This window comes from Lynx rufus, unplaced genomic scaffold (assembly GCF_022079265.1).
Source record: "Lynx rufus isolate CCGP_SWC_20201006 ecotype Redwood Valley unplaced genomic scaffold, mLynRuf1.p SCAF_16, whole genome shotgun sequence".
Lineage (NCBI taxonomy): Eukaryota > Metazoa > Chordata > Mammalia > Carnivora > Felidae > Lynx > Lynx rufus.
In genome coordinates this window covers 30,722,355-30,749,127 of record NW_025814830.1, presented here as the reverse complement: position 1 = coordinate 30,749,127, position 26,773 = coordinate 30,722,355, and the positions used below count along the sequence as shown (strand labels likewise).

The 26,773-nt window shown below is 58.9% G+C and overlaps 2 protein-coding genes across 4 annotated transcripts in view; one reads left to right on the top strand and one right to left on the bottom strand.

Annotated features, from left to right (window-relative positions):
• KIFC3 (kinesin family member C3) overlaps positions 1 to 4,700 on the top strand; it is a 39,339-nt gene extending 34,639 nt beyond the window's left edge. The window contains exons 14-21 of one of the 2 annotated variants that reach the window (XM_047078492.1): positions 921 to 1,051; positions 1,579 to 1,702; positions 1,913 to 2,042; positions 2,133 to 2,362; positions 2,584 to 2,718; positions 3,089 to 3,197; positions 3,785 to 3,813; positions 4,003 to 4,700. In XM_047078492.1, the coding sequence (XP_046934448.1) occupies positions 921 to 1,051; positions 1,579 to 1,702; positions 1,913 to 2,042; positions 2,133 to 2,362; positions 2,584 to 2,718; positions 3,089 to 3,197; positions 3,785 to 3,789 (864 nt within the window). In that variant the 3' untranslated portion in view covers positions 3,790 to 3,813; positions 4,003 to 4,700. The remainder of the gene's footprint in view (positions 1 to 920; positions 1,052 to 1,578; positions 1,703 to 1,912; positions 2,043 to 2,132; positions 2,363 to 2,583; positions 2,719 to 3,088; positions 3,198 to 3,784; positions 3,814 to 4,002) is intronic. The other variant, XM_047078493.1, reaches the window with a different exon arrangement.
• Positions 4,701 to 5,696: 996 nt separating this feature from the next.
• Positions 5,697 to 26,561, bottom strand: KATNB1 (katanin regulatory subunit B1). 2 transcript variants are annotated; one of them, XM_047078490.1, is made up of 20 exons: positions 26,480 to 26,561; positions 25,026 to 25,330; positions 20,749 to 20,879; positions 17,572 to 17,689; positions 12,208 to 12,308; positions 11,543 to 11,584; positions 10,833 to 10,916; positions 10,496 to 10,611; positions 9,997 to 10,068; positions 9,685 to 9,835; positions 9,394 to 9,584; positions 9,149 to 9,279; positions 8,687 to 8,737; positions 7,764 to 7,831; positions 7,505 to 7,624; positions 7,265 to 7,414; positions 6,904 to 6,980; positions 6,750 to 6,824; positions 6,377 to 6,493; positions 5,697 to 6,097 (listed from the first exon to the last, which is right to left on the bottom strand). In XM_047078490.1, the coding sequence occupies exons 2-20, from the start codon at positions 25,063 to 25,065 to the stop codon at positions 5,965 to 5,967; spliced, it is 1,968 nt and encodes a 655-aa protein (XP_046934446.1). In that variant the 5' UTR covers positions 25,066 to 25,330; positions 26,480 to 26,561; the 3' UTR covers positions 5,697 to 5,964. The 2 variants fall into 2 exon arrangements, with proteins under 2 accessions (XP_046934446.1, XP_046934447.1); XM_047078491.1 differs by lacking the exons at positions 17,572 to 17,689; positions 20,749 to 20,879; positions 25,026 to 25,330; positions 26,480 to 26,561 and adding an exon at positions 14,531 to 14,612.
• Between the last annotated feature and the right edge of the window lie 212 nt (positions 26,562 to 26,773).

The following is a 26,773-nucleotide window of genomic DNA, read 5'->3' as shown; positions in this document are numbered from 1 at the left end:
CTCCTCCAGCAGTGCCTGCCAAGGCCCATGTGTATCAGGTGCCGTTCTGGGCGCTGGGCACAGTTTGGCCACAGAGTGTCTGCTCCCGGGAGCCAGCTCACCGGTGGGGAGGCTTCAGTGCTCACAGCACATCGAGCTGTGTGTCCTGGCAGGTGCCAGGGAGAAAACTTAAAGCTGACTATGAGGAATCAGCAGTGAGGGAGGGATCAGATCAGGTGTTGGTGGGGAAGATAAAGCCATCTCCCCAGGAGGCGGCATTGGAGCCAGCCATGGGGGTGTGTGGGGAAGAGCATTCAGGGACCAGGAACAGCAGGGCTGAGGCCGCGAGGCTGGAACATGCTAGGGGTACTGAGGCCTGGCAAGGAGGCCTGAGCAACAGACGGGAAGGGGCGTGGGTGGGCTACTTAAGGGGAGGTGACCGCTCAGGTGAAGACTCCAGATTTCTTTCTAGAAGGGCCGGCCAGCCCATCTGGCCTCAGGGCACACGTGTCTCTGCTTGTACCCCCCTTCTGCCACCCACAGAGCCCAGCTCGTGGCTTCCCTGATGTGAGCCACCCTCTAGGCGGTGGCACGGAGATCATAGGTTCCCAGTGCTCCCTCCCAGGTGGCCCCCCAGGACCAGGTGTGCACCTGGTGCTCAGTGGCCCCTTGTGCGGGGCCGCGTCGGGTGCTTCACCCAGTCCTCTGCTTTACGTCTCAGGCTGGTCCTGACAGGGCAGTACCGTGGAAAGGAGGGGAAACTGAGGCCCAAGGTGATGAAGTTGCTTGCAGCTAGTGGAGGGAGTTTTGGGGCGGACCACTAGGCACGGACAGGGAGGCTGGCCCGTGGGGTCGCCATAGACACCACATGGGCATCTGCACGGCCCCCCCCTTGTGGTGGGGAGAGGCCTGGCTCACTGGGGCCCTGCTTCTGCCCCCAGGGGACCCCCGAGAACCCAGGCATCAACCAGCGGGCCCTGCAGCTGCTCTTCTCCGAGGTGCAGGAGAAGGCGTCCGACTGGGACTACACCATCACCGTCAGCGCTGCCGAGATCTACAACGAGGTCCTCAGGTGGGCGGTTCTGGCGCGGGGCACGGCCCGCCCGGTGGCTTTGTGGTCCGCGGGGCCATGCAGGGCTGTGTGTGACGAATGTCGGAGTCGGGGCTACATGTCCGGATCAGCCCAGGGATCGGGTGGTCCCCGGCCCCCGCCCCACACCGGAGGCGGCAGGGAGAAGGCCTTGCTCTCAGTCCCCCCAGGACCCCTAGACCAGACCCAGGTGCTGCTTTTCCTGCCGAGTCTACCCAGTCTCCCTGCAGGCTGCACCAGGTGGTGATAAGTGAGAGTGAGGGACTTGGGGGTCCCTGCCCACAAGAGCTCCGTGCATCATGTGGGCGGGAGTAGTGCTACTACAAGACTGGGGGGAACATTTGGCCTCTGCCCCTCAGCAGACTGAGTGCAGGGGAGGAGCTGGAGGAGAGAGGGGCTTAGCCCTATGGTTAAGGAAGGCTTCCTCAGGGTGTGATGGGGGAGCGGGGTACAGTGCAAGCAGAGGCAGAAGTGGGAGGAGGGAGTGACCGTGTCGTCTGTCCCCACAGGGACTTGCTGGGGCAGGAGCCCCAGGAGAAGCTGGAGATCCGGCTGTGCCCAGACGGCAGCGGGCAGCTGTATGTGCCGGGGCTGACAGAGTTCCGGGTGCAGAGCGTGGAGGACATCAACAAGGTGCAAGGCCGGGGCACCTGGAGGCAGGGAAGTGCCGGGGAGGCCACCACGCGCAAGTGGGGCCGGGCAGGAGCAGGACATAGGCAGCCTGTCCGCAGGTTTCCTCCTCTGTGAAGTGCGTAGGGTGAGCCTCCTCGGGGACAGGGTGATTGCAAAGACCTCACTCCAAACCCTGGGCCTCCGCCCTCCCTGCTCCCTGCCCCCTGCCAGGTGTTTGAGTTTGGCCACACCAACCGCACGACCGAGTTCACCAACCTGAACGAGCACAGCTCCCGCTCACACGCCCTGCTCATCGTGACGGTGCGCGGGGTGGACTGCAGCACGGGCCTCCGCACCACGGGTGAGTGAGGGCGCCGGGCGGCCTGGCCGAAGACCCCTGGCACCTGCCCCCACTGGGGCGGCCTCGACCTGCCCGGCACCCTCCCCACAGGGAAGCTGAACCTGGTGGACCTGGCCGGCTCGGAGCGTGTGGGCAAGTCAGGGGCTGAGGGCAGCCGCCTGCGGGAGGCGCAGCACATCAACAAGTCGCTGTCAGCCCTGGGGGACGTCATCGCCGCCCTGCGCTCCCGCCAGGGCCACGTGCCCTTCCGCAACTCCAAACTCACCTACCTGCTGCAGGACTCGCTCAGTGGAGACAGCAAGACCCTCATGGTGGTGCAGGTGAGGGCCTCGGCTGGCCAGGCAGGGTGGCCCTTCGTGTGTCGGGCTTGGCCAGCACCGTGACCAGGGACCCCCTCCCCCTGTGGCCCCTGTACATCAGGCTGTGCAGGGAAGGGACACCCTCGTTCTCTGCAGCTTCAGTCAGTGAGCATGCTGCCCCCTCCAGTTCTGTCAGGGAGACCTGTTGGCCTGGGTGGAGAGTGAGCTCTCGTGTCCCCTAGGTGTCCCCCGTGGAGAAGAACACCAGCGAGACGCTGTATTCCCTGAAGTTTGCAGAGAGGGTGCGCTCTGTGGAGCTGGGCCCTGGGTCCCGCAGGGCAGAGCTCGGGTCCTGGTCCAGCCAGGAGCACTTGGAGGTATGTTGACTGCCACGGGCCCATCTTGGGCAGGAAGGAGGATCTGGGATGGGAGACGGCCTAGAGCGGCAGGAGAGGGGAAGATGCCAGAAGGGGGTGGACCTAGAACTTGAACCTGGGAGCCTTGGTCTGAATATGTCGCCTTGACCTCAAAGATAACCTGGGGAGGTCCCCAGCTGGTTGCGGGGGGGGGGGGGGGGGGGAGGGGTGGGAGGGAGGGGCTGGTTGCAGGTTGGCACACAGGTGCTCAGTTATAACTCATATTCTTCTTTACATGTATTATCTCATGTAATTCTTGCACTAACTGAGCACGGTGGAGGCGGGGAGCCAGGACCACGGCCCCCGCCCACCTGCTCACCCCTGCCCACAGTGGGAGCCGGCTTGCCAGACCCCACAGCCCTCGGCACGAGCACACTCAGCCCCCAGCTCCGGGACCACCAGCCGCCCAGGCTCCATCCGGAGGAAGCTGCAGCCCTTGGGTGAGCCTTTAGGGAGTGGGCCAGGGTGGGTGGGTGAGCCTCCCCTACGGGCGGATAGCCACTGGACTGCCCTTGCCTGAATGGACTTTTTGTTTTCCTTTTTGGTTAAGTTTATAAAACCCATCCAGAACCTGTTTTACCACCTTTTCTAGCCCTGGGAAGTAGTCAGGGCAGACCATGCTAGATCCATTTCACAGATGGGAAATCACAGGCTCCCTGGAGAGGGAATAGTGTAAGGAGGAAGCAGCCCTTCGGGCTCCTAGCGGGGCTACTGACTTGAGGCCCAGGACCCAGTTCTCCCAGGCAGGGCTCCAGCAATACACACCTCCCATAGCAGGCCAGGAACCCCCTGTTCTGGGCCTTGGCTCCTAGGGAGGGTGGGGGGGCAGGGCCCAGCCCGTGTCCCGGGTGAGGAGTGAGCCCGGCCGGCCGTAGGACTGGAATGCAGAGCTCCAGCCCCCTGCCTGGCCCCACTCACAGAAGGGCCTGGCAGGTGCTAGAGTGCAAAGAGGTAGGGGCAGCAGGATCCTGGGGAGTCCTGGCCCAAGGCAAGCCCACCAGTGAGACGCCTGTTGCTTTGATTTCAGCCTGACGGCTGGGGCTGCAGAGTCTCCAGGTGAGTGTGGGGCCAGTGGCCCGGGCCTACCTGCCCACCTGCCTGGCCATCTTGGGTTGCAGGGCTGTGCCGGGGAGATGGCTGCTCAGGGCTGGGTCCGTCCTGCTGCCTGCTGTTTGTGCGCTTCTGCCTGGCTCCCTCCTGCCTTTATGCACAGAGGCTGACGAACCCCTCCTCCCCCTCCTGCAGGGAAGTCAAGGCCGGTGCCTGTGTGATGGACGTGTCCACCCTACCAGACCGGGGACTGGGTCGTGAGGCCTTGCTGGCCCGCTCCTGCTGTAGCACTGGGAGCCTAGGAGGCAAAGGCCAGGGTGGAGGCACCTCTTCCACCCCGTCTCCACTCAGAGATGAGAAACATGCTCAGAAGGAAATGGTGTGTCTCGTCCGTGGCTGTGGGTTCAAGTGGCACAGGCCGGAAGGGTAGGGATGGCCCACTCTGCCTGGCAGGCCCGGGCCATCAGGGGGCCCTCACGGGGAGGGCAGGAGTATGCGGGAAGGTGGTCCTCTCGCCCAGCCTGGTCTGACTCTCCCCTGCCTGCCGGGCCCCGTCTCTAGTGGGTGCGCTGAGGAGCCCCCGGGGGGCACAGGAACCATGACACCCGGGCAGTTTGGTGGGCACCCTGAGGCAGCCCTGGCCACACGCGGGCCCTGTGCTGGACATGTACATAGTGTTCTAGGTGTACATAGGGGCACGGCCCTCCCCGCCGAGGGCTGGCCTGTATTTATGGCTGGCAGGAGGCCAGTGGGCGGGGATTCTGCTGCTCCCCTCATCTGCCTGGTACCAGGCTCTCTCCTTGCTCACTGGCCTCTTGACATCTTCCCCCCTTTGAAATCCTATTTAAGAACTTTTGGAAGGTTAGCCATTTTTACTTAAAATAAAAACCTTTTTACACAAGTGTGGTCTCAGTTGGTCTCGTGAGGCCCTGGTCAGATTATGGGGATGAGCCTTTGGCTCCACACTGCTAGCTGGTCACCCACAGCCCTCCTGGCCTCTCCTGAAGGCCATGACTGAGTAGGTCCAGTGCCCCCTGGCCACCCTTGTCACAACTGGCCCACCCACACATGTTATCGCCTCCATCCTAGAAGATGGGAAACGATGGCTCTTCAAAGGCTTGAGAGCCACAGCCGGTAGGGCTGGGCTAGCCTGGCTCCCCTCGGTCCTGGCCTTGCCCCTTAAGTGGACCAGCTGTAGGTGGGTGCCAGCCTCCTCCCAGGGCTACCGGACCCCCACCACAAGCTCAGTAACTCCCCACTCCCACCCCCCGCCGTGGGGGTTGTCAGCCTGTACCTGGTCTTGGCCTCGAGGGGGACTGCACAGGGGCTCAGTGGGGCCCCCTCTCCAACCGGGGCAAATCTACCAGCTGCTGCCAAGGAGCACAAGGGATCAGTGCTGGGGGATCCTGCAGGGAGTGAACACAGTTCAGAGCCCTCATTGGAGGACAGGGCAGCTGCCCTTCCAGTCCTGTCCCTGGAGGCCTCTCAGAGAAGGGGGAGTGGTTTGGGGAGGGAGGTGGGCTCTGTGGCAGCCAACCTGTGAGGCTGGGGTCCTGGCACCCTGAAGTTTACAGCTGTCGGCTGGCCCTGGAGGCACCCACAGGACAGCTGGGAGTGTGGCTGAGACAAAGCGATGGGCCGGTGGGGGCGACCCCTTGCCTGTTTCCCTGAGCCATGAAAGGGGGGAGCTGCTGCCCCCCCCCCCACCATAGGTCTGAACTTGCCCCTTCCTGCAGGCCTGGCACTTTGCTGCCCCCTGCTGGCCACTCTGCCTGGTGCACTGCCTCCGGGAGGGGGAGCGGTCTCCTCCGTGAGGGGCCAGGCAGGCAGCCCTGGGCCTGAGAGAGCCACGTGGCCAGAGAATGCCCCTCCAGGCAAACAAACCCGGGAATAGTTACAAATTTAATAAAATCCACCTTATAAATTACAGCAGCAGCCCCAGGGCGCTCTCTGCTGCCCCAAGAAGCGGGAGTTGGCAAAGCTGGGCAGCCACTGCTGGGGAGAAGTTGAGAGCTCAGGGCTGTGCAGGTGGCCAGTGGGCCAGCGCCACCACCTCCAGGATGGCCGCAGGGCTGCAGCAGAGGCCAGGCAGAGGCTCACGGGCCCAGGAGTGCACAGGGAACAGGAGTGGGGGCTGAGGCCAGACCCAAGAGCTCCTCAGTCCAAACTGGCCATGAGTAGGTGCAGCTCGCGGAAGGCACTGCCGTGGCGGCCACTCAGAGCCGACTTGCTCTTGACGAGGCCACTGATGCTCTTCAGCTGCTTGTAGCAGAGCCGGCACTTGTGTAGCCTGTGGGCAGAGAGGTAGCGCTTGAAGTGCCAGGGCCTCTGTCAGACCACTCCCGCCCTCCTCTTGGAGGCAGGCCAGGACGCAGGACTCATCCAGGCCACACCCGGGCTCAGGGCAGAGCAGGCCACCCCCATCCCATGGGGGTAACACGGCCGAGCCACTGTTCCAGGCACAACCTCCTCTATAGGCTGCCTATAGCAAGGCCGTCGCTGAGCAGGCTGGGCCCCCAGGCCCGTGGACCCCGACATCCCAATGCCGACACACGGCTGGGCCCCTCACCTCTCCTCCCGGCTGATGTCCACACCCACAGATGGCGGGGCCGCCAGGATGTCAGTGATCAGGGGCAGAAACCGCTGCAGGATCAGCTTCAGGGAGGTGCAGCCAGTCTGGACATAGCTTCAGAGGCAGATGAATGATGGAGCCACAGACAGAAAGATAAACAGAGAGCAAGGTCCACAAAGAGGGGTAGACGGAGGAACAGGGACAGCACAGGCTTGTTCTCAGCGCAAACTCTCCCGACTTGGCGGGGACGGTAGAGCTGCAAAGCCGCTTCACACGGGCACCAGCCCTGGGGTCCTTCCCGTCGTCCCCGAAGGAGCCTCTTGCCCCTCCCATCGCTGACGTGAGGCAGTTGTGGCTTCCCCACGCCTACCTCTCGTACTTGCTCTGCAGAAGCTTCTCGATCTGCGGCAAGACCGTGGTGCACAGGTCCAGCTTCCACAGGGAGCTGGGGAGAGGGCGGGGGACGTGGCCCTTAGCACCCAGCCCGGCCCGCTCCGCCAGCCCCGTCCACCACAGCGACTTACGCTTTCTGGTTGACAATGTTGAGGAGGTCCACTACCACCGACAGGTCATTGATAGCCACGGCTGAGTCCACCGACGTCTGTGTAAAGAGAGCACCTGTCAGAGGGGACCGGGGACACAGCGGCCCCTGCCTGGGTGTGGTGTGATGGACTTTGTCGTGGGGTGTTAACAAGACTGCACCTAAAGTGATGACCGTGAGGCCCACAAGAGGTGTTCGACAAATGGCAGCTTGTGAGGACGATGGTGGCAGAATGGGACATGAAGTCAGCCAGTGTGGTGACAGGGGCCACCCAGCCCCACTGCCCCGCCTTGCGCAGCCGCCTTCTCGGCCAGCCCGACGCCTGGGGGAAAGGTGGTGCTTGCCTTGATGTCACCTGTGGTCCACACGGCCCGCACGGTGTCCAGGTTCTTGTGGCGGCTGGTGAGTACCACGCACATGGTGTCGTGGCCTTTGCGGATCTGCGACATGGCGTCCTCGTCGACCAGCTCCGCCTGCTGGGGGATCTTCACGGCCTGTGTGGGACGGGTGCCCACGTGCTGGTGGTGAAGCTCCGCCCTCGCCCATGGGCCTCCTTCCCGCCCTCAGGTTGGACCCCCACTCACGGGAAGGAAGTCAGAGGCCTTCAGCCCAATGGGCTCATTCCGGGTGGCAGGGATGATGGCAGGCTCGGCCTTGGGTGCAGGAGTGGGAGTGACGACCGGGGGCCGGGGCAGGACCTCGAGCTGGTAGGGTCCAGAGCTCAGCGGGTAGCCAGCCTGAGGCCTCCCTGTCTGCCCACCCCGGCACGGGAGGCCCCGACCTTCGCTGGGGACCTCGGCCCCTCTCCCAGCCCCACACTGCGCCCCCTACACCTAGACATACATTTGGCACCGGGAACTGCGAGTCCATGGGTGGGCTGGGCTTTGCCGCCTCCTTGGCTGTGGCCGTGTCTGGAGGAAAAGAGAAAGGTCTCTGGGTCAGGTCAGGCCAGAGGGACGGGCGGGAAGAAGGCAGGCCTTGTGGTGGACCTCTGGGTGGCGCCTGTTAACTGGGGGAGATGGGCAGGAACCAGTGGGGCAGCTGAGGAAGGAGACATCAGCAGTGGGGGGTTGGGATGGGGGTGGGGGGGAGGGTTAGGTGTGGGAGGCTCCTGGGAAGGCCTGAGGGTGGGGGTCGGACCTGTCCCCTCCCTTTCCACCCACTCCACCACAAGTCTGGCAGAAAGCAGGCATCAAGTACGGTGTGTGGATGGGACCCAGGGAGCTCCCAGGAGTGGCCATCCTGTCACCTCACTGGGAATGGGGTGGGGGTGGGGACATGCAGTGAGTAGATGGTGAGTGGGAAGCACAGGAAATACCACCTTGAGGGCGAATGATGAGATGGCCCCTTGAAGAGGAAGCCAGGTGGAGGAGGGGAGGGACGTGGGGGCTAGCCTCCAGCTCCCAGACCCCAAGACCCGCCCCCCTCCCACCTCCCTCCCACCTGCTGCTTTTCCTGGCTCTCTCTTCTCCACCGGCCCACAGGGGCCCTCTCTCAGCACACCACACCCCTGCCTCCACAGCACGTCCCATCCGCAGACCTAGCAGTGTGGCTGTCTGTCTGCCGTCTGTCCTCCTCCCTAGGGTGTGGGCTCTTGGGGGGAGCACCTGCCCGCCTTGCTCATGCTCCATCACCAGGGCCTAGCAGGGGGCCGGCGCACAGCAGGTGCTTTTGGGTGAGCCCAGAGAAACTGGAGATGGTGCCACGGCAGATGAGGCCTGGGGAGCTGGTGACCCTGCGAGGCCAAGCTCCGCCGCCCGACTCACCGTCCTCGGGGGGTGCCGGGAAGGGCTCACTTCTTCGGGGTGGTGTCCGACCTGCAGAGGCAAGGAGGGCTGGGGACTGATAATGGCCAGCCTGGGGCTCCTGCCTGAGCCCTCAGAGCCGGGTTGGCCTGGGACACAGGGGATAGAAGGTGGTCCCCAGGTGCACACACAGCTGCAGACCTGTGACCCTGTTCCTGGTCCCAGGAAACCCCAGGCCTGCGCCCTCCCATCTATTTGCCCCTATGGGGCCTTCCCTTGCTCGGGATGGGCTGGGGCAATGAGTGACTTCGGGGCCTCTGCTGGGGCCTTGAAGACCTGGGACAGAGCCTGGGTTCCAGGTGTAAGCTGGGAATCAAGCCTCGGAAGCACAGCGACATCCACACCGTCCCCCATAAAGCACCGTTGGCCTCCATGCACAGATGGGGGCCCCGGGCTGGGCAGGGGCCGGGGGGCGGGCCTCACTGATGCTGTTCTTGGGCTGGAAGATCTCGTTGTACTCCTCGGCGTTCTGGATCTCGGCCCGAGACTCCCGCTCGTCCCGGTCATCCTCGCTGCTCGGGCTACGGCGCTCGCTCTCCGAGTTCTGCTTCACCCTGTGGGGCGGGGCCGAGCCGATAGGAGGCCGGCCCCGCCAGCTGGGGCCGGTCCCCCAAAGCCTTCTCAGTGCCGGCCCACCTCCTGAGCCCTCTGGGGTCTGAGCACCCTACCTCTGCGGCTTGCTGCAGGCCGTGCTGGGCCGCTCATAGATGCGCCGAAGCGGGGCACTAGGGTGGGCTGACTGTTGCGCCAGGGGCCGGCTGTCCTGCACAAGGTCCTGGGCCACGGTGCCTGTCCTGGTGACCCGCGTCAGGTCCACCACATAAGAGGAGACGTTGCTCTGGGAGAAGGCCACACCTATCTGCAGGAAGTGGCAGAGCTGGGGTACGGGAGGGCAGGACCCCAGCAGGGCTGGGGGGGACATGAGGGCCTGAGGGGGAGGCGGTGGGTGGCTCTCTCACCAGCTGGTCGTTGCAGACAGCCAGGTCGGCCACCTTGCCCCAGCTGACCAGGACCACGTCAAAACAGCGCTCGGGCTCCCAGCCATAGACGCGCAGAGAGTCCTGGCAGCCACTGTACAGGCAGCAGCCGTCGGGGTTGAAGAGGACGCTCCTGGGCCAGGCGAGAGTGGGCCGTGGGTCCCAACAAGTCCAGGAAGGCTGTGGGGAGCCCCGGACAGAGGGAGCAGAAGCGGGGACGGGAAAGTCCCACCCATACCCACATCCCATGGCCCCGGAGGAGGGCCCAGACCCGCCACCCAGCTGCCTGCGCACCTGACAGGCCCTGGCTCTCCTTCGATGCAGCTCACCACCTGGAACTTCTCCAGATCCCAGAACCGGATGGTCCTGCAAAGGCAGCCAGGCTGTGCCGGGGAGCCGGTGGCCCCGTGCCAGCCTGCATGCGGGCCCGGGGCCTGGAAAGCCCGCTTCTCTGCAAACGCCCGTCCCTCTGGGTTGTGGCCACCAAGAGCAAGGCCTAGGGCCAGGGGTTGACCCTACACAGGCAGGCGAGGGGCCGTGGCAGGTGGGAGGTGAGCATGGGCTTTAGATCTGGACATGCCATGACGGCCCAGGACGCTGGGGCCCGGGAACCAGGGCTGGGGGTGAGATGGGGCCAGGACCCCACCCTGGCACGGCCGGAAGTCAGTTCGGTCTACAGAGCATCACCGGCATAGGACACCTCGGGACAAAGATGGACTGGGACAGAGAGACACACACAGAGGACAGAGATGAGAGGTGGCAGTCATGGGTCACAGGCCTTGCTCCTCCTCACCTGTCAGAGCTGCCAGAAGCGAGGAGGTACTCATTGGGGTGAAACTCCACCACGTTGACAGGCCCCGTGTGACCAGGAAACTCGGACATCATCTTGCCAGCAGTCAGATCCCAGAGCTGGGGCAGGGCGGGAGGGAGGTCGGGACCCGGCCTGGGACCTCGTCTGCCCGCTCTCCCTCTATTCCCGCCCCGGCTCTTTATCCATGACCCGCCTTCCGCTCTCGACAGGCTTGGGATATTCGAGCCCGACTGGGGGTGGGGGTGATGGCGGAGGACCCAGGCCGAGCGTGATCAGCAGACCTCAGCCCGCCCCGGGCCCAGGTCAGGCCAGGAGCTACCTTCACTGTGTGGTCATCTGCGGCCGATGCCAACCACTTCCCGTCGGGGCTGAACCGCAGACACCGCACAGCCTGGCTGTGTCCCTGAGGAGAGGACAGAGCGCCGAGCTCACCGTAGGGGCCTAGGCCCAGCGGGCCTCCCTCCTCACCACCCCGCCCTTGACAAGCAGGCCTGTGAGGGAGGGGTCACGGAGGGTGTCACAGAGGGACACTTCTCCTCACGCACTCAGGACTCGCAGTCCTGCAGGATGCTCCAGGAAATGCAGATTTATCGGTCATTCATACTAGTTTGGAAAGCAACATATCTCATGCCTCTTTTGCAGACGTTCGTGTCCCCTCTTAATGTCAAGGGTCTAAAAACGTCCAAAATTACTTACTAAACTCGGTGCTTCCAAACCCATATGAACAGGAATGCTTTTCACCTAATGACACCTGTCATCTGCCTACAAAGCCAGAGTACGGAGCACAGTTTGGTAAATACGGCTCTGGGAGGAGTCATGGAAAGCGGGGGACCCAGGTGGACCGCCCACAGCACTCCTGCTCCGCTCTAGGTTCACGTTTCTCACTTGGACCCTCATTTCCCACATCGTCACCCATATGGGACAGAATTCCGCCCTCACCCCACCCCCCGTGCCAGGGTCTGGGCACCACCCCATGCTCCACGCCTGCATGGTGCTCGCAGAATGACCGACAAAGGGCGCCCTCCTTACCCTGTATCGGAAGACACAACCTTTCCTCCTGATGTCCCAGAGCTGTGGGGAGAAGAGCAGAGGGGCAGAGTCAGGACAGGTCATTACCAAGGTGGGCTTGGCCTCGAGGGGCCAAGCTCAGTCCCGGTGCCCAGCTCAGAGGGCGGTGTGCGGCCATGAGCAGAGAGGGGTTCTAGGCACCCCCAGGTCATTATATCCCAAAACGACAGGGTTCTGGAAACTGTTCACTAAAGGTGAGTTGTTTTTTTTTTTTTTTTGCTGAAAATCTTACATTTTAATTTTTATTTCTTTTTGAGAGAGAGAGAGAGAGCGAGAGCTAGTAGGAGGGGCACGGGGACAGAGGGGACAGAGGATCCGAAGCAGGCTCTATGCTGACATCAGTGAGCCCAACGTGGGGCTCGGACTCACGAACCATGAGATCATGACCTGAGCCAAAGTCGGATGCTCAGCTGCCCCAGCCACCCAGGTGCCCCAAAGCTGGGCATTCTGAGAATGTCTGGCAAATGTTTCCACATCCCTCTTCCTTGGAAGGTGCAGACACTACCAGAGGGAAGACGCACCCCCCACAGAGCCAAAAGCTACCTGTGTCGTCCTCAGGTACGACACACAGCCCAGGGCCCACTGCTGGCCCAGCGGGAGACACAGGGCACAGAACAGTGTCACACCTTGATGTTCGTGTCCTGGGAACCTGAGGCTACGAACTCGCCGTACGGGTGGAAATCCAGGCTGCAGATGTTGGCTTTGTGTCCCATAAGTGTGCGAAGAACTGTCAAGGAAGAGAGCAGAGACGGGGCATGAGGCGAACGAGACACCCAGTGGGTGAAGGGCTGCCATGTTCACTTGTGTGTGTGCCTCCGTGGTAACCACACAGCAAACCCAAACAGCGATTTTAAAAATAGGGAGACAGATCAACCGGGGTCCTACCACGCCGACTGATTTTCCTATTTTCCTCCTGATAGATGAAGCCACTTCTGTCATTCCCTAAACCCCCAGGAAATGTAGCGCACGCTCCCTGTAGCTCACGCCCCTGGGCTCGTCCCAGTGTGTGCTCACAAGGACGCTGCCCTAGAGTCAGCAGAGCCGGACAACGATTGCACTCGGTTCACTTACGCTCTCCTGGGCCCCCCCGCCACAGCTGAGGCAGAAGAGGGGTGCAGGAGAGGTCCATGCTGGGGGAAAAGCTGCTTGGTTGAAGAGAGAAATCCAGGAAGGCTTTTTGGAGGAGGTGGTATTTGAATAGGACATCAGTGGGTGGAGGATGAGGGAGAATATCAGGCAGAGGGAAAAAGGGGACAAAGGCCCCAACGAGGGCAGTTGGAGGGCATGCCTGGAGTGGCCGTGGTCCTTACACCGGCCCCATGTCCAAGGGATCTGGAGGGTGGCTGTGAGGATGGGACGGGTGCCATGTGAACTGAGAACACAAGGAGGACATGACTGCTGCCCTGGGGAACCTCAGCTCCCATCCATCAAGCATCTGCAGGCAGCTCGGTGGCCAGGCCCAGCCCGACCCTCAGGCAAACCTTGTGCTTCTATCTCAGAGTATTTTGGGCACGACTCAGATTTGCTTCTTGTCTCTGGCCTCAAGCGTCTTGCTTGTTAAAAGATTTATAATTTCACCACCTGAATGAAACTGATCATCCCATAAGTGTAGGGGCCAAGGGGTGTGGAATCCAGCCATCCTTAGGTTGAGCCAAGGTGAAACAGTTGCCTCGTGAGGTAGTGAGTTCTCCATTGGAGGTGTTCAAGCAGACTCCAAACATAATGCTTTAGGGACAAGAGAGTTGAGCTCCAAGTACTAGGTCAGTTAAACAAACTCTAGTGTATGATTGCCTCCTTCCCTCAAGGTCCAGGTGCAGGACTCTGGAGCCAGACAGAAAAGGGAGCAGTCTGGCTCTGCTCCTTGCTTGCTACGTGACCCTGGGCAATCCCTTACCCCCATCTGAGCCTCGTAATGGTCATGATCAGAGTTAAGAAAGTAGACATAAGGTGCTTAGCACGGGCCTGCACGCAGTAAGTGCTCGATGATGCCAGCTACAGTTATTCTTGTAATTCCTTTCTGCACGAAAGCTGCTTCCTCTGTCCCCCCAGTGGAACCTTCGCCCGTCCTCCGGCCTCAGAGCACATATCCTGGTTCTCTGTCTTCTGACACCAGTGATGACTCCTCAGTGCCCATGACCATTTGGGCGCTTCCCTCGTCCCCAGGACATGTGCTGAGCACTTCTGGTGTGTGGAGAACAGCCTGAATGACATCAGCACATTAGCACCGCCCCCAAACACCAACAGGAGGTGGGCGAGGACCTAAGGCTCAGAGGGTGAAGCAGCCTGCCCGAGGCCGGTCAGCAGGGCGCAGAGCCAGAATTTAAAGCAGGCATCGGCGTCCTGAGAAGCATGCTTCACCACGTGACTCTTTACCTGAGTCAAGGGCGCTCATTCGTCTATGGCTCCTAACACGGAGCCAGGTGCACCTAAGGGCAGGATCAAATGAGCTGCTCCGGTCTTTATCTGCCTTGAGGTCAAAGTGCAGCCCTCTGCCCCCTGCCCACCACATCCACCCATCCTACTCACTGCCACTCTGCAGCAGGCCCTGTCAGGCGCCAAGCTGGGACCGACCCATTTTTAGCTCCTCCAGAGTGTGACGAGGCACACATCTGTTGACATCTGTTGACTAATTCAACCACCACATCTGTTGCCTATCTAATTCAACCACCAAAACCTGAGTGGCCGCCTCTCCCCACTCTCCGGAGCCGTCACATGCCACGGGGGGGCTCAGGGGCTGTTTTGCTGGCCAAATCCGGGGCCGGAGGGTACAGACGTGTGCTGGCCCCTGCTCCAGGCCACGCCCACCTCCCAGCCCACTTGCTTTGCACCCCACGGCAAGGCTTCCAAACTCCAGCCCTGCCCCGGGAGGATGTGGCCGGTTCCACCCCTGTGTGGGCCAGATTCGCGAAACGCAGGCTACCTTCCTGTGGGATGGCTGGGCTGACCCACCCTTGCCCTCTGGCTGCGCTGTGGAAAGCAGGCAGGACCACATTCTTCTGGCGTGACTTCTGCCCTTGCTCTTCTGTCCCGGGAGGGCCCCTGGAAGTCCTGCTACTGCAGGGCTCGGTCACAGGATCCCGGAGTCGCGGAGCGGAGGGGCGTCCTGGATCCGTCTGCCCGGTGTGAGGACCTCCAAGGCGTCCTAGCTGAGTAGCCGTTCGACCTCTGCCTAAACCCTCCAGTGATGGGCTGCCTTTCGAGGCAACCCACGTGACAGTCAGGCAGCCCTTTTAGAAGCCCCTGTGCACCTGGGATGCCAACTGGCCCGTTGTTTTCACTTAAGCTGTGATGGGAGGGGTGGAGGTCGGCCTGAGGTCTTAGCTCTTCCCGCCAAGGCTGCTGACGGCAGGTTTCCGTCCCAGCATCGAACCCCCCGAGTGGCAGGGTGAACGGCACTAGGATGGGAGTCTTGATGCCAGGATTTGAGTCCTAGGTTCTGCCACCCCAGCCACGGAGTCTTTATGGGGGCCCTCCTTGGGCCCCACTTCGCCCATGTGTCAAATGAGGGGGCCCTGCCGACCTGGCTCTGCATCAGAATCATCTGGAAGCGTACTGAAAGCCAGATTTGGGCCCACGCCACTGCTGAATCGGGTTCTCCGGGAGTGAGGTCTGGGCCATGTGTTTGTAATGAGCTCCCTGTAGAGTAGCAAACACTGAGAGCCCAGGGCCCGGGAATCCCACGGGTCGTCGGTCTTCATTCTTTGCCTGCCTCGAGCTCCTCACATTTCTCTCATGTGTGAAGTAGTCACGGCTGAGAAAGCGTGGCACCCTTGGCTCCTCCCTTTCGTCCCTTGCTCCTCAGTGGATGGTGAATGGCCGGTGCTGTCCACTGGGATTCCGATCCGGGTAGAGACTTCCCAGGCACACTGCCTTCTGCCCGAGCCATTCTGCTTTCTTAGCTGGAGCCCAGTCAGCCGGAGCTTGCTCCTCCCCGGGCCCCGGAGTCCAGCAACACCCAAGCACAGCATGCCCTGCCTGGCTCCCGCGTGTGGCCGGGCAGTGGGAACGCACGCCGCCGAGACACTAAGCGCGCAGCCCCAGTTTGTTATCTCAGGGGCTTTGTCTTGCACATGCAGCCCATCACCGGGCGGGCAAGCATCACCCAAAAGGCCCAGGGGTGACATCTCTCTTGAGGACCATCTATGTAAGAAGACCGCTATTCTTGAGCACAGAGAACCTGGCCACTGGGCATGCGTGGCTGATGGCTGCTGTCCTACAGCAGAGGTCGAGCACACACCGCAGGAGAGGCCCAGAAAGACCTCTGGGTCTCAACCAGGCAAGGGGGCTCTCTTCTGGAAAAAGCAACCTCAGCAAGACCCCCGCCACAGTTTCCTCTCCTGTCCTTCAGGTACCGGAGGGCCTCCGCCCGGCATGCTGGCACTGGCAAAAAGCAGCGAGCAAATAGGTTTTACTTGGACCTCTCACTGTTGGCCTGCATAGTGTTCTGCAAAAATACTGAACTAGCTGTCAACGTTCAGAAACAGGGGGATTCCACTGAAAGTTCCAGATTCCCAGCTTCTCTTTAAAAAGTCTGTACGGCGGGGTGCCTGGGTGGCTCAGTCGGTTAAGCGTCTGACTTCGGCTCAGGTCATGATCTCGCGGTCTGTGAGTTCGAGCCCTGTGTTGGGCTCTGTGCTGACAGCTCGGAGCCTGGGGCCTGTTTCAGATTCTGTGTCTCCCTCTCTCTCTGACCTTCCCCCATTCATGCTCTGTCTCTCTCTGTCTCAAAAAAAATGAATAAACGTTAAAAAAAAAAAAAAGGCAAAAATTAATAAATAAATAAAAAGTCTGTACGGCTGGCAACACTGGGCCCAGGCTGCCATGTGGCAGCCCCCCCTTTGAGGGAAGGCAAGACGCCCCACGTGGCCCGGAAGCAAAGGCGCAAGTTTACACACTGAAAGATCCCAGCAAGGATTTAGCATAGGACCAAGGGTCACCACTGCAAAACCTCAGGACACCGGGACAAAGTGCCTGCGAGCAGATACGGGACCCAGGAAACTGCACGCGTCTCCCAACAGCAACCAAACGGGAGCCTAACATGCGATGTCGCCGCACCTTCAAAATTCTGAGGGAAAACTATTTCCAATCTAGAGTTCTACAAACTCTAAAAAATAAATAAACAAGGATGAGGGTAGAATAAAGTCATTTTCAGCCGTGGATGGTCTCTAAAACTGAACCCATCACGCACCCTCTCTCCGTGAGCTATGAAAGAACGTGCTCCAGCAAAAAGAGGCAGAAAACCAAGGAAGATGGCAAATGTGGACTCTGGCGCAGCCAGGCTCCCGTCACAGAGCTAACTCCTTGACTTCCGTGAGAGGAAGGCAGCAAGAGACGCACAGAAGGGACGGGAGTTGCCACGATACCATGTTCCTCAGAAAAGCGGAGGTAGCGAGACACGAGGCAGAAGGACAGAAGGGTGAGGCCCCTGGAGGATAGGAAGGAGTGAGGTGAAGGCTTCTCATTTCCGTCATGATTATTTGGAGAATGGCCGGCATTTGGCTTTTTAAGCTCTGTACAACTTCTATAAAGATGAAAACCAAGTTCAAACAAACAGAGCACAAGGAGACAGAAGACCTACCCACCCTAGGCCCCATTCCTGCAGGCAACGGTTGCCCAGAGCTGAGAGGCGGCGCCCCATCACGGCGCACGCACCCCGGTTCTCCCCACGGGCCCCCACACTTGTTCCTGTGTCTCGCGTAGCCCCTGATGTTCTCCCAGGTTCTGAATCCACACCTACACCCACCCGCCCATCCACAGGTGTCCGGGACATCTCCTGGGCGCCTCCTGGGCGTCAGCACCCGGAGGCGGCAGTGACGTCGCTGCTGCCGGGCTCACGGGGGCGGGCAGTCGCCACCCGGTATGGTCAGGTTTCCAGGAGGGAAGCACCCAACACAGTCAGGACAGGCTTCCCGGAGGAAGCAGCTCATAGCAGAGCCTGAGACAACACGACTGCAGGCGTACATGTGGGGAAAGAAAGCGCAGATGCCTACTTTTGGCAGCTTCTAGGTCCCAGACGCGGATGGAGCCCGACTGGGAGCCGGCCACAATGAGCTCCTCCGGGGTGTTGAGGCGGACGCTCTCCACTGGGGACGTGTGACCTGTCAGGCTCTGTGGAGAGAGGGTAGCAGCTTCAGGGCACTGTGTGGAGAAGCCCCCGCTGCTGCCCCAGTTTCTGGCTCCCCAGGAAGGGCATCAGCAAGAGGTGGCTCAGCAGGGAGGCTGTGCTCCACGGAGCCACACCGAGGCTCTCCCGCACGCAGGCTGGGCAGCCACTTCTCTGGGCCTCGGCCTCCAGGGCCCAAAGGGAGCCAGAGCCCGGTCACGCTCCAAACCCCTCCCGCTGCCCGCTGTGCCCCAGATGAGGACATCGTTTGCCCAAATGGCCCTGGGCCCCTTACAGGGGAGCCGCTGACCCTCCAGCCCTGAGTCCAAACCACTAAGCTCTGCTGCCACCTAGGCTCTGCTTCCATTCCCACTCTGCCCAGCCATGCTCCTCAGGAGGAGAAACCCTGACAGAACCGAGGCCCGGCTGGTCAATGGCACACACCTCACCCCTCTGGAATGCCTGGATCCCCGGGGGTTGCCCCTGGCGGAAAACCCAGCCACACTCCCAGGCAGGGGCTGGTGGAACCCAGAGAGCTTGGCAGTGACTCTACTGTTAAAAACTCTCATCCAACTCAGCGCAGGCCAAAGCGGGGCAGGGCTGGGGCAGGGCTAAGCCAGGTCCCAGCCCAGCCCCTTAGAGGGGTGGGAGGTGCTGGCATTTCCAGCTTTCTGGAGAGAAGGCTGGAATGTGAAGTCCATGGCATCTGTCACTCCCCGCCCAGCACTGACCACCTCGAGGCACAGTGGTGACTCCATCATTGTTTGCTAAGACGATGTTCCGAGGGAGGGGTGGAGATGGCAGGGGAAACTGCTCCCCAGCAGAACTACCCAAAGGCCAGACAGTCACAAGCAGCCTGTGTGACTCACAGACGTCACCAGTAGGAGTATAAATGAGTAGAAACTCCATGGGGGGCCAGTGGGCAAAATGTGTCCACACTTAGAAATGCACATTCCCTGCATGCCACAACCCTACCTCTGGGGGCCTCCTCTGCACACGCTCAAACACATGGCAAACAAAATAGACACAAGGTCGTTCACTGCAGCGAATCTTTTACACAAAAGACTAGAAGCCACATAAGTGCCCATCGGAGGAAATTGGTCAGCTAAGCTGTGGTCCTCCATGCAACAGAAAACTTATTACTTGGCCATAAAAATGAATGAGGGAACCGTCCGAATTATAATAAAGACTCATCTTCATGACACTTCAGGTGAGAAAAGGTGAACGGTGTATACAGAATACTGTCTGTATATTAAAAAAACAAAAACAGAAACAAAAACAAAAACAAAAACAAAAAAAAGAAGGGGGAAAATTCTGGAAGGATATAAACTAATCAGAAACTGTGCTGTGGTGGTCCGTAGGGAAGAAAGTGGGAATCGGGGGAGGAAAGAAGACCTTTCACTGCTTACCCTGGATCATTTGGATACTGAACTATACAAAGCTCACACATACTCAGAAACACACAAACAGGTAAAAGTGGACCGTCTAAGGGGGCGTAGCATGGGCCTGAATCCGAAGGTGAGCAAGAAGGTGGTGGGGGTGAGGAGCTGAGAGGCCTGGTATGCAGTGTGTAAGCAGGGGAGACATGGGGGAAGGCCTGCAGGCTGACCCCAGCGTAAGAAGGGGGTCCCCCACCGTCTGGCGGGGGACGCGAGCATGGGGTCACCTCACGTCCATTTTGGTTGGTCTTTATTGATTCGTTTTCAATCAGTATGTGTTACTTGGGCATTTTGGGGGTGGGGGTAGGACACACTTGAATCCCAAGAATAAAGTGAAGCGAAACAAAGCAATTTCAATTCTGTTCTTTACCCTGGCCCTGATTCAGCTTGGATCTCAGTTCTTGGCTGCATCTCACAGAAATACTGAGGTGATTAAGTTTCTACTAAAAAAAAAAAAAAAAAAAAAAAAAAAATCACTTCCTATCCCTTATCTTTATCTTCACGTGGCCAAGAATCATAAGAATGTTAATACCCTGCGCTGGCAAGGTCGTGGGGGGGATGGGGGGGAGGGCAGGTCCCCATTCTTCTGGCAAGAATATAAATTGATTTCTGAAGGGCAATTTGGCAATATGTTTCGAAAGCTTTTTAAAAAGTGCACGCCCTCAGATAATGCAACCATCGCAGATCTGTTCAAAGATTGAGGTAGATGAGGATGTTCCCCTCTGTGGTTGAGCAGAGCCACAGCACTGGAAATAACCTTTAGGCCGGGAACAGGGCAATGGCTAAGCTAATTCCGGCTCATCCCTACAATGGAATACCAGGAAGTCATTAAAAATCACGCTGTGGAAGGATATTTGTTGACACCGGAAAATGCTCGCAAACAATAAAGACTGTTATCTTTCCAGGCTACAGAGGAATAAGATAGTGCTCCAAAAATATATGGTTATATATTGCTATGATGCGCATGTGTGCACGTTTGCACGTGTGTATATGTATGCCTGTATATGTATCTGTATCAGCACCCAGAAGGGCATAGACCAAAATACCACGTGTAGTGGTCTTTGGATGATGGAAATAGATATAATTCATTTTTGTATTTTCCTCCTTTATGTTTTCCTGTTTTGGAGGCAGTTTGGGGCAATGAATTCATTGTGTGACTGGGAGAAAGTGTTATTAAAGAACCAGCTCGCTAATCAGCTTCAACCTGGTGCCCTCAAATCTTTTTTGTGGAGGGAGACAGGGAACGATTCAAAGTAACCTCCAAGCGCAGCTGACAGGTGGGCGGATGGGCCAGCGGGCAAACCTCAATCTTGAGCCCGTGGGCTTATTTTAGCTTTCTCACATAGGCTCCCTGGAATTCTGTCCACCAGCAGGGGACTTCCCCATTCCTGAGGGCTAGCTACTGTCCCAGCCATCGGGATTGTCCTGGGCCTCCCTTGAGCAGATGGCTGCAGGCCGGGGAGGTGGGCACTGATGTCGTGCTGTGTCCCCCTAGCCTCCGGGTGCCCTAGACCTGACAGAGCCTGCAAAGCCACCTGCTCCCCAAGCCCCGACCCCACCCTGCTCCCCAAGCCCGTCCCCTCCCTGGGCTTTTGTCCTGTTTCCCGCAGGCTAGCGAGGCTCACCATGATGCAGTTGGGTTTGTTGATGGACCATAAGTTGACACGGCAGTCATCTCCACCAGTAGCCAGCAGCCGCCCGGAGGCTTTGCCCAGTACCAGTGAGGACACATTGCTGGCGTGGGCAACAATCTCCTCTACACGAGAAAGGACAGGAGGAAAAGGCATTCAGAGAAGGCGGCCCCTGGTCCTGGCACGTGAAGCCCAGGCGGAGGGCTCTGCCCACTACAGCTCCCCTTTGGTGACACCCTGCCATGAGCCGAGGCCTGGCTGCTAGGACAGGCCTTGCACCTGAGGCAGAAGTGACTATTTCTCAACCTCAGGCATTCCTGTTCCACACTCCGGCCTGACGGTTTTCTCCTTTTTCTGCATATAAACTGATAGTATTTTTATGTTTACCATGCTCAACTTAAAAAAATGACTTGCCTTTTGTATTTAGCTCTTTCTAAATAAAGACAATTAAGCGGTAAAATTCATAAAGTCACGAGATTGATATGTTCATTATACTTTATCTATAATACAAAACAAAAACAATTATTAAAAGAAAAAATATTGACCCACATACCACCTAAGCATCTCTCTGGGGCTGCCTGCTACACACATAAACCCACTTTGGAGAACATACTTGGACCATTCAGGTCAACTCTAGACAAGCTATCTCCAAGTGAGCTCACCCAGGGCTTCAGCCCCCAGCTTCAGAATCATGGACCAGGTTCTGGTCTGAGCTCTGCTACTGTGGGCTGTGTGGCCTTAGAGTAGTCACTTACCCTCTCTGAGGGCTGGGTTCCTCCTCTGGTAAATGGAGGTAATAACAGTGCTTGGTTCATTGAGTTGCTGAGGATTCCCTGAGAACATTCTGTTAAGCCATGCTCCGTGGTTGTTAGCAAGGCTAAGGCACAGAGAGTGGGCACTGGGGGCCCCGGCAGGCATAGGCGGGTGGGCTGCCTGGGGGTGGGAGGCCCGGGTGTGAGGGGTGGGAGCGAGGGCTGACCAGACAGAGTGGGAGGTATGGCCCCGGTGGGCAGCCATGAGGGCCCCTAGCCAGGACTGCTGAAGCTGCAGCGGGGGAAGCAGACGTAAACCACAGAGGGTCTCATCAGTGCTCCAAAGGGAACAAACATGAGCAAGGAGCTAAGAGGCAGCCCAGGCCTCGAAGCCAGGCCCTAAGTGACTTCCTCCTGGGAATGAGGAGGACAGAGGACAGGTCTCCCCACACCAGCATAGGGAAACCCCCAATATGCCGACGTCCTGAGGCAACCGGGAGGCCGGCTTGGGTGACGCTGAGGAAAAGGGCTTGCGGTCGTTGCACAGAGGGCCTCTCCTGCGCTCCGGCCTCCACCCTGCCTGGGGGTCTCTGTGGCACTGGCTTCGCACCACAGGGCGGGTGGGAAATGGGGCCCAGGAAGGCTGCTTGTCAGGAAGTGTGGCTCAGAGGGGATGTCATCAAAACTGCCCTGAGAACCAGACCCCCAGGCTCACTGTCACAGATGATGCGCCACCTCAGGGCCCCGCCCGGCCAAAGCCCTGCACAGGCTGAGTCCAGCCCCAGCAGAGGCCCACGTGTCAGCGGACGCCTCGGGAACCCCATCACTGGACTCAAGGGAGCTGAGTCCCTCCCTAATCTGCATCTCAACTACGGGCAGTTCTGTCCTCTAGACACTGTAGGGACAGATGCCTGGGGTGCTCTGGGGCTTTGGCCACAGACTCTTGTCTGTTCAAGAGCTTCTGTTGGGACCTAGTGACTTCCCAACCCAGAAAGAGAGCACCCACCTTCTCCCTGAGCACTCAGTTCCCAAGCCTTGGGCCTTCTCCCCTTCTCTGAAAACACTCCCTGCATACACTGCCCTCCTCTTGTGACCTACCTAAAGGCCTGGGTGTCTACCTTGGCTCTCACCCTTCCCAGGGAAACCTCTGGCTGGGCTCCACCTCACCGGGCTTTCTTGGGCACACTGCCACCCCTCTCTGGGCCTCAGGACTACTGCCCCTTAATTCATATATAAATGTTTCCTGGGCAGCTGCTCCAGGCCCAGCACTGGGGAGAATGTGGGGAACGACAGTGAGAAGGTTCCTGTGTTTATGCTATAGCCTGATCAGATGGGTCCTGGGACATGGCATCCCTCTCGAAGAACCACAGATGTTGGGGTAAGAAGGATGTGGAGGTTGGGTCTTTCTAGAGGGGCTCAGCTCACTCCCCTCTAAGCAGCCTGACCAGGGTCTGTGGCCTGATTGGAGCCCCTGGAGGAGCCGGGGACCAGCAGGAGAGGGAGGTACACCACGGGCACCAGGCAGAGGAGGCTTCGGCATGGGGCACTGGCCTAAGAACTCTCCCTCTGGCCTGAAGGACAGCAACCACCAATGGCCCAGGCCTGGGTACCGAATTTTAGTGCAAACAAATAAAATTCCTCACAGCATCTCTTGGCAGGCCAGGCTGATGGCTGCTGCTCCACCCTCTGGCCCAGGCCTGTGCCAGTTTCTCAAGCTCAGTTGGCACAACCTGGGCCCTACGTCCCAGCTAGAGCCGGGGACACTGCATTCTGACAGAGGTGCTGAGGATTTGCATCCTAAACGGAAGGTGCAGAGAATTGGGTTTCAATGACCCAAACTGGCCTAGCACCTTCTGATCTTTGCTGGACTCTAGAGCCACAAGGAGCAGGGATCATTTGGCTTTGGATCTTCAGACAGGTTATACTCGTGGCGGCTGCTACGCACATGAACTTGTCAGCAGAACCGACATGCCTGATCATATTACCTCTTGTTTGAACACTTTGATGGCTTGATCTTGCCTTCAAGATAAAGCCAGGGCCTCAGAAGGGCTGGGGTCCCGTGGACAAGTGCCCCCAAAGGCCCCAACAGCCTCATGTGACACACTCTCTCCACTGCCGTGCGGCAGCCTTCTTTGAGCCCTTCCAACGTACCGAGCTTCCTGCCCCAGGGCCTTTGTACGTGCTATTTAGGCAGCCTAAGCACTCCCCTACCCTGACCATTATCTAGTTAATGGACTTGAAGCACAGGTCTCAGCTTGGAATCAGAGAAGGAGAAATGGAGGGGTGTGGTTATTTGATTCCTGCCTGTTGCTCTCCCCAGGCTCTGAGCCCCGCTGCACAGGGACCTCATCTATTTTGCACGCCACACCCCCCCTCCGGACTGCCTCCTCAGTGCCTGATTCTATGCTCAGGAAAGACCAGCTATGAGGGAATATATAAGCCCCAAAATTACAGAGCCACTCTGTCCAAACTGTACTCTCCTTGGGAGTCCATAACAGGGTTCTCCCAGAACAATTTGAAACTGCCCAAACTTCTCATTTTACACATGAGGACACTAAGATCCAGCAAAGGGCTTTGCCCAGGTTCTGAAAACAGCTCAGAGGAGCCTTGCACAGCTTCCGAAAACAGCTCAGGGAGAGCTCATAGCAAAAGGTGACCAGTGTGGGCACAGCAGATCTATGACAACCAGTTATTATAGGTCAGAGGGACCTTTGGATCCTCAAGATCCTTTCCAGGGGTCCAAGAGAAAACTATTTTCAGAATAACACCGAGATGGTACGTGACTTTTACCCTCTCGTTTGCTCACAAGCATACATGGGATTTTGGGGGGGAAGACGTGATGACATCATCACAAATGGCATGTTTGACTGTATATGCCTGTGTTTTAAAATGTCTGGGTATTAATTCCTAACGTGTAAATATGGATAACTCCCATAAACAAAAAGCCGTCAGGGTCTTCAACAATTTTTAAGAGTATAAAGAGGTACAAAGATCAAAACGTTTAGAACTGCTAGTGGAGAATAACGTGAAGGTGGGTAATGTTGCTGCTCAGTCACATTCCAGACCCTTTTGCCAGCACCCCTCAGCCTCCCTTCTCACCCCCACCCCCGCTCCAAGATGCCCCACCTCACGGGGGCAGTCCAACTCGTGAGATGTCTGCAAATGCCAAGAACACCTCTTGGCATTTCTCTAATCCCGCCTGTCAGCCTAACTGCGCTGAGAGCTGCTTTTATGTTCACCACCTCGCTTGGGTCTCACAGCAACTCTGGAATGTAGGTGTGATCATCTCACTACACAGACAGGAAATTAAGCCTCAGAGAGGCTAAGTCACCTGCCCAGTGTCACCCAGCTAAGAAGGGCCAAAGTCATGATTTGCTTCCTGGTGTATCCTACTGCAAAGCTGGGAGTCTCTCTCTGTGCCAAGAACAGGAGACAAAGCTGGGGGTTCTGGCTTTCCAGCAACAAGCAGCTAACAGAATAAACGGGGTGAGCAAGAAAAAAAGAGAGAAAATCACTCACGCAACTTCCAGGCTGTCTTGGTGACCACGGGGGTGGCCATCCTTCAACCGGCTGCACCTGAAGCTCTGCCCACAAAATAGACTGTGCTTTCCTCCAGGGGTGGGGGTGGATCCCCCCCAGGATCCGCCAGTCAAGTTGGCAAGGAGTTCCCACACATCCAGGCAGAGGGAATGCCTCGACTCTCAGCTCCGGATTGCCTCCTGGTTTTAAATCATTCACAGCAGCCACAGCAGCAGACTGTGTGTGCCCGTCAGGATCCTGGATTGTGGAATGTCAGGCTTGAGCCATCTCAGCTCAACCCTGGGCTGGAACACAGACAGAAACGATGGCTTGTTAGAAAACACTTGGTATGAGTTCGCCGAACTCTGGGCTTGCAGAACTACAGCTGCAGCTCCCTGGATCACCAAGGCCACTTGACAAAGAGACACCCACCAAAGCCACCAGAGCCAGGAGCTGCACTGCCAATCGGGTTTGAGAATCTGGAGGAGGCACCTCAGGCAGGGTGACTTGGGACCCAGGGAAAAAAGGTCCTCCCAGATGCCGGGATGATGGGATGGGAGGAGGCTCTGTTCCAGGAGGCTGGCCGCCTGAAGTGCAGCAGCCGCAGTGGGGCGGGGAAGACCACATGTCCGCAGTTCAGAAAGATCTCTGGGAATGACTGCTGTGTCTGACGCTATGGCAAGGGGGTGGAGTCAGAGGCTAAGCTTATGGGCCCAAGAGAGGCACTCCAGAGACAGGCATTTAAGTCTTCTCTGGGTAGAATCTCAAAGAGGGCCCCGAGGGTCCAATCCCTCCGTTCGTGGCAAGGAAACTACTCCTGGCCCTGGCAATTCCCAAGGACAAGACTGGTAACTAGGTCTCCAGTCTGGGCATGAGTCGGTAGGACTCCTCAACTCTAAAAGGCCACCTCATGAAGCCTTCTACCCTTTTCTTCCAAGCCTCTTTCCCATGAACCCTCTCCTGTCCGTCCCCTCTCTCCTGGATTCCCCAGTTCTGCCTCTCTAGTCCGCCGTTTGTTCCCTTTCTCCTTGCTGCCTGTGTCCCCCATCCGTGCATATCCTGTCTCCTGGGCTCCCTAACTTGACCCCTGCCTCGCCAGACCCCCTTTATTTCCCTCCCCACTCTGCTATCAGTATCCCCCCATTCATTCACTCTCCTACGTCCAGTGTCCCTAGTCACCGCCCATCCTCCTGCAGACCCCCAGCTCCGCTTCCGGCCTCCCGGCTTTTCTCCTCCGGCCCCCAAGCCCGTCCCGCCAGTCCCGCCCGTCCCGAGGCTGGGGCTGGTCCCACGGCCTCGCCAAATCCTCCCACTCCTCTCGGCTTGCGGGGCACGGGCTCCAATTTCCCCCCGCCCGGAGCTCTCTCCGCCACGGCGCGGCTCGGCCCGGCCTGGAGTGGCCCGGTCCAAGGCCCATAGGCCCCCTTTCCTCCTCGCCCCCTCGCCCACTCCACCTGCAGCTGAGGCTCCGGAGGCCGAGGCTCCTCTCCAGGCGCGACCCCCACTTGCCTCCATCCCCTGCCCTGATTGGCCGCTGCTTGACAACCGACCCTCACAACAAAACCTCCGGCTCAGAGCCCCGCCCTCCTCACCACCCGCACCAATGAGCCGCCGCGAGCGCTCCACCTCCAGCCAGGCTTGACCAATCGAAGAAGGCGCTTCTGCCGCTTTTCCTAAGTACCCGCCCTCTTTTCCTGAATTGGGACTAATCACGAGGAAGGAGAATTCAAGAGCCTCCCCTCAGCTTC

What these genes read in the sequence shown, in the direction of transcription:
- KATNB1 (XM_047078490.1), bottom strand. Translation starts at nt 25,065, where the DNA reads ATGGCCACCCCCGTGGTCACCAAGACAGCCTGGAAGTTGC. An exon ending in AGGCCTCTGACTTCCTTCCC is followed by an intron (nt 7,415 to 7,504) that starts GTGAGTGGGGGT and finishes CGTCCCACACAG; the next exon opens with GCCGTGAAGATCCCCCAGCA. An exon ending in GACATCAGCCGGGAGGAGAG is followed by an intron (nt 6,098 to 6,376) that starts GTGAGGGGCCCA and finishes CTCTGCCCACAG; the next exon opens with GCTACACAAGTGCCGGCTCT.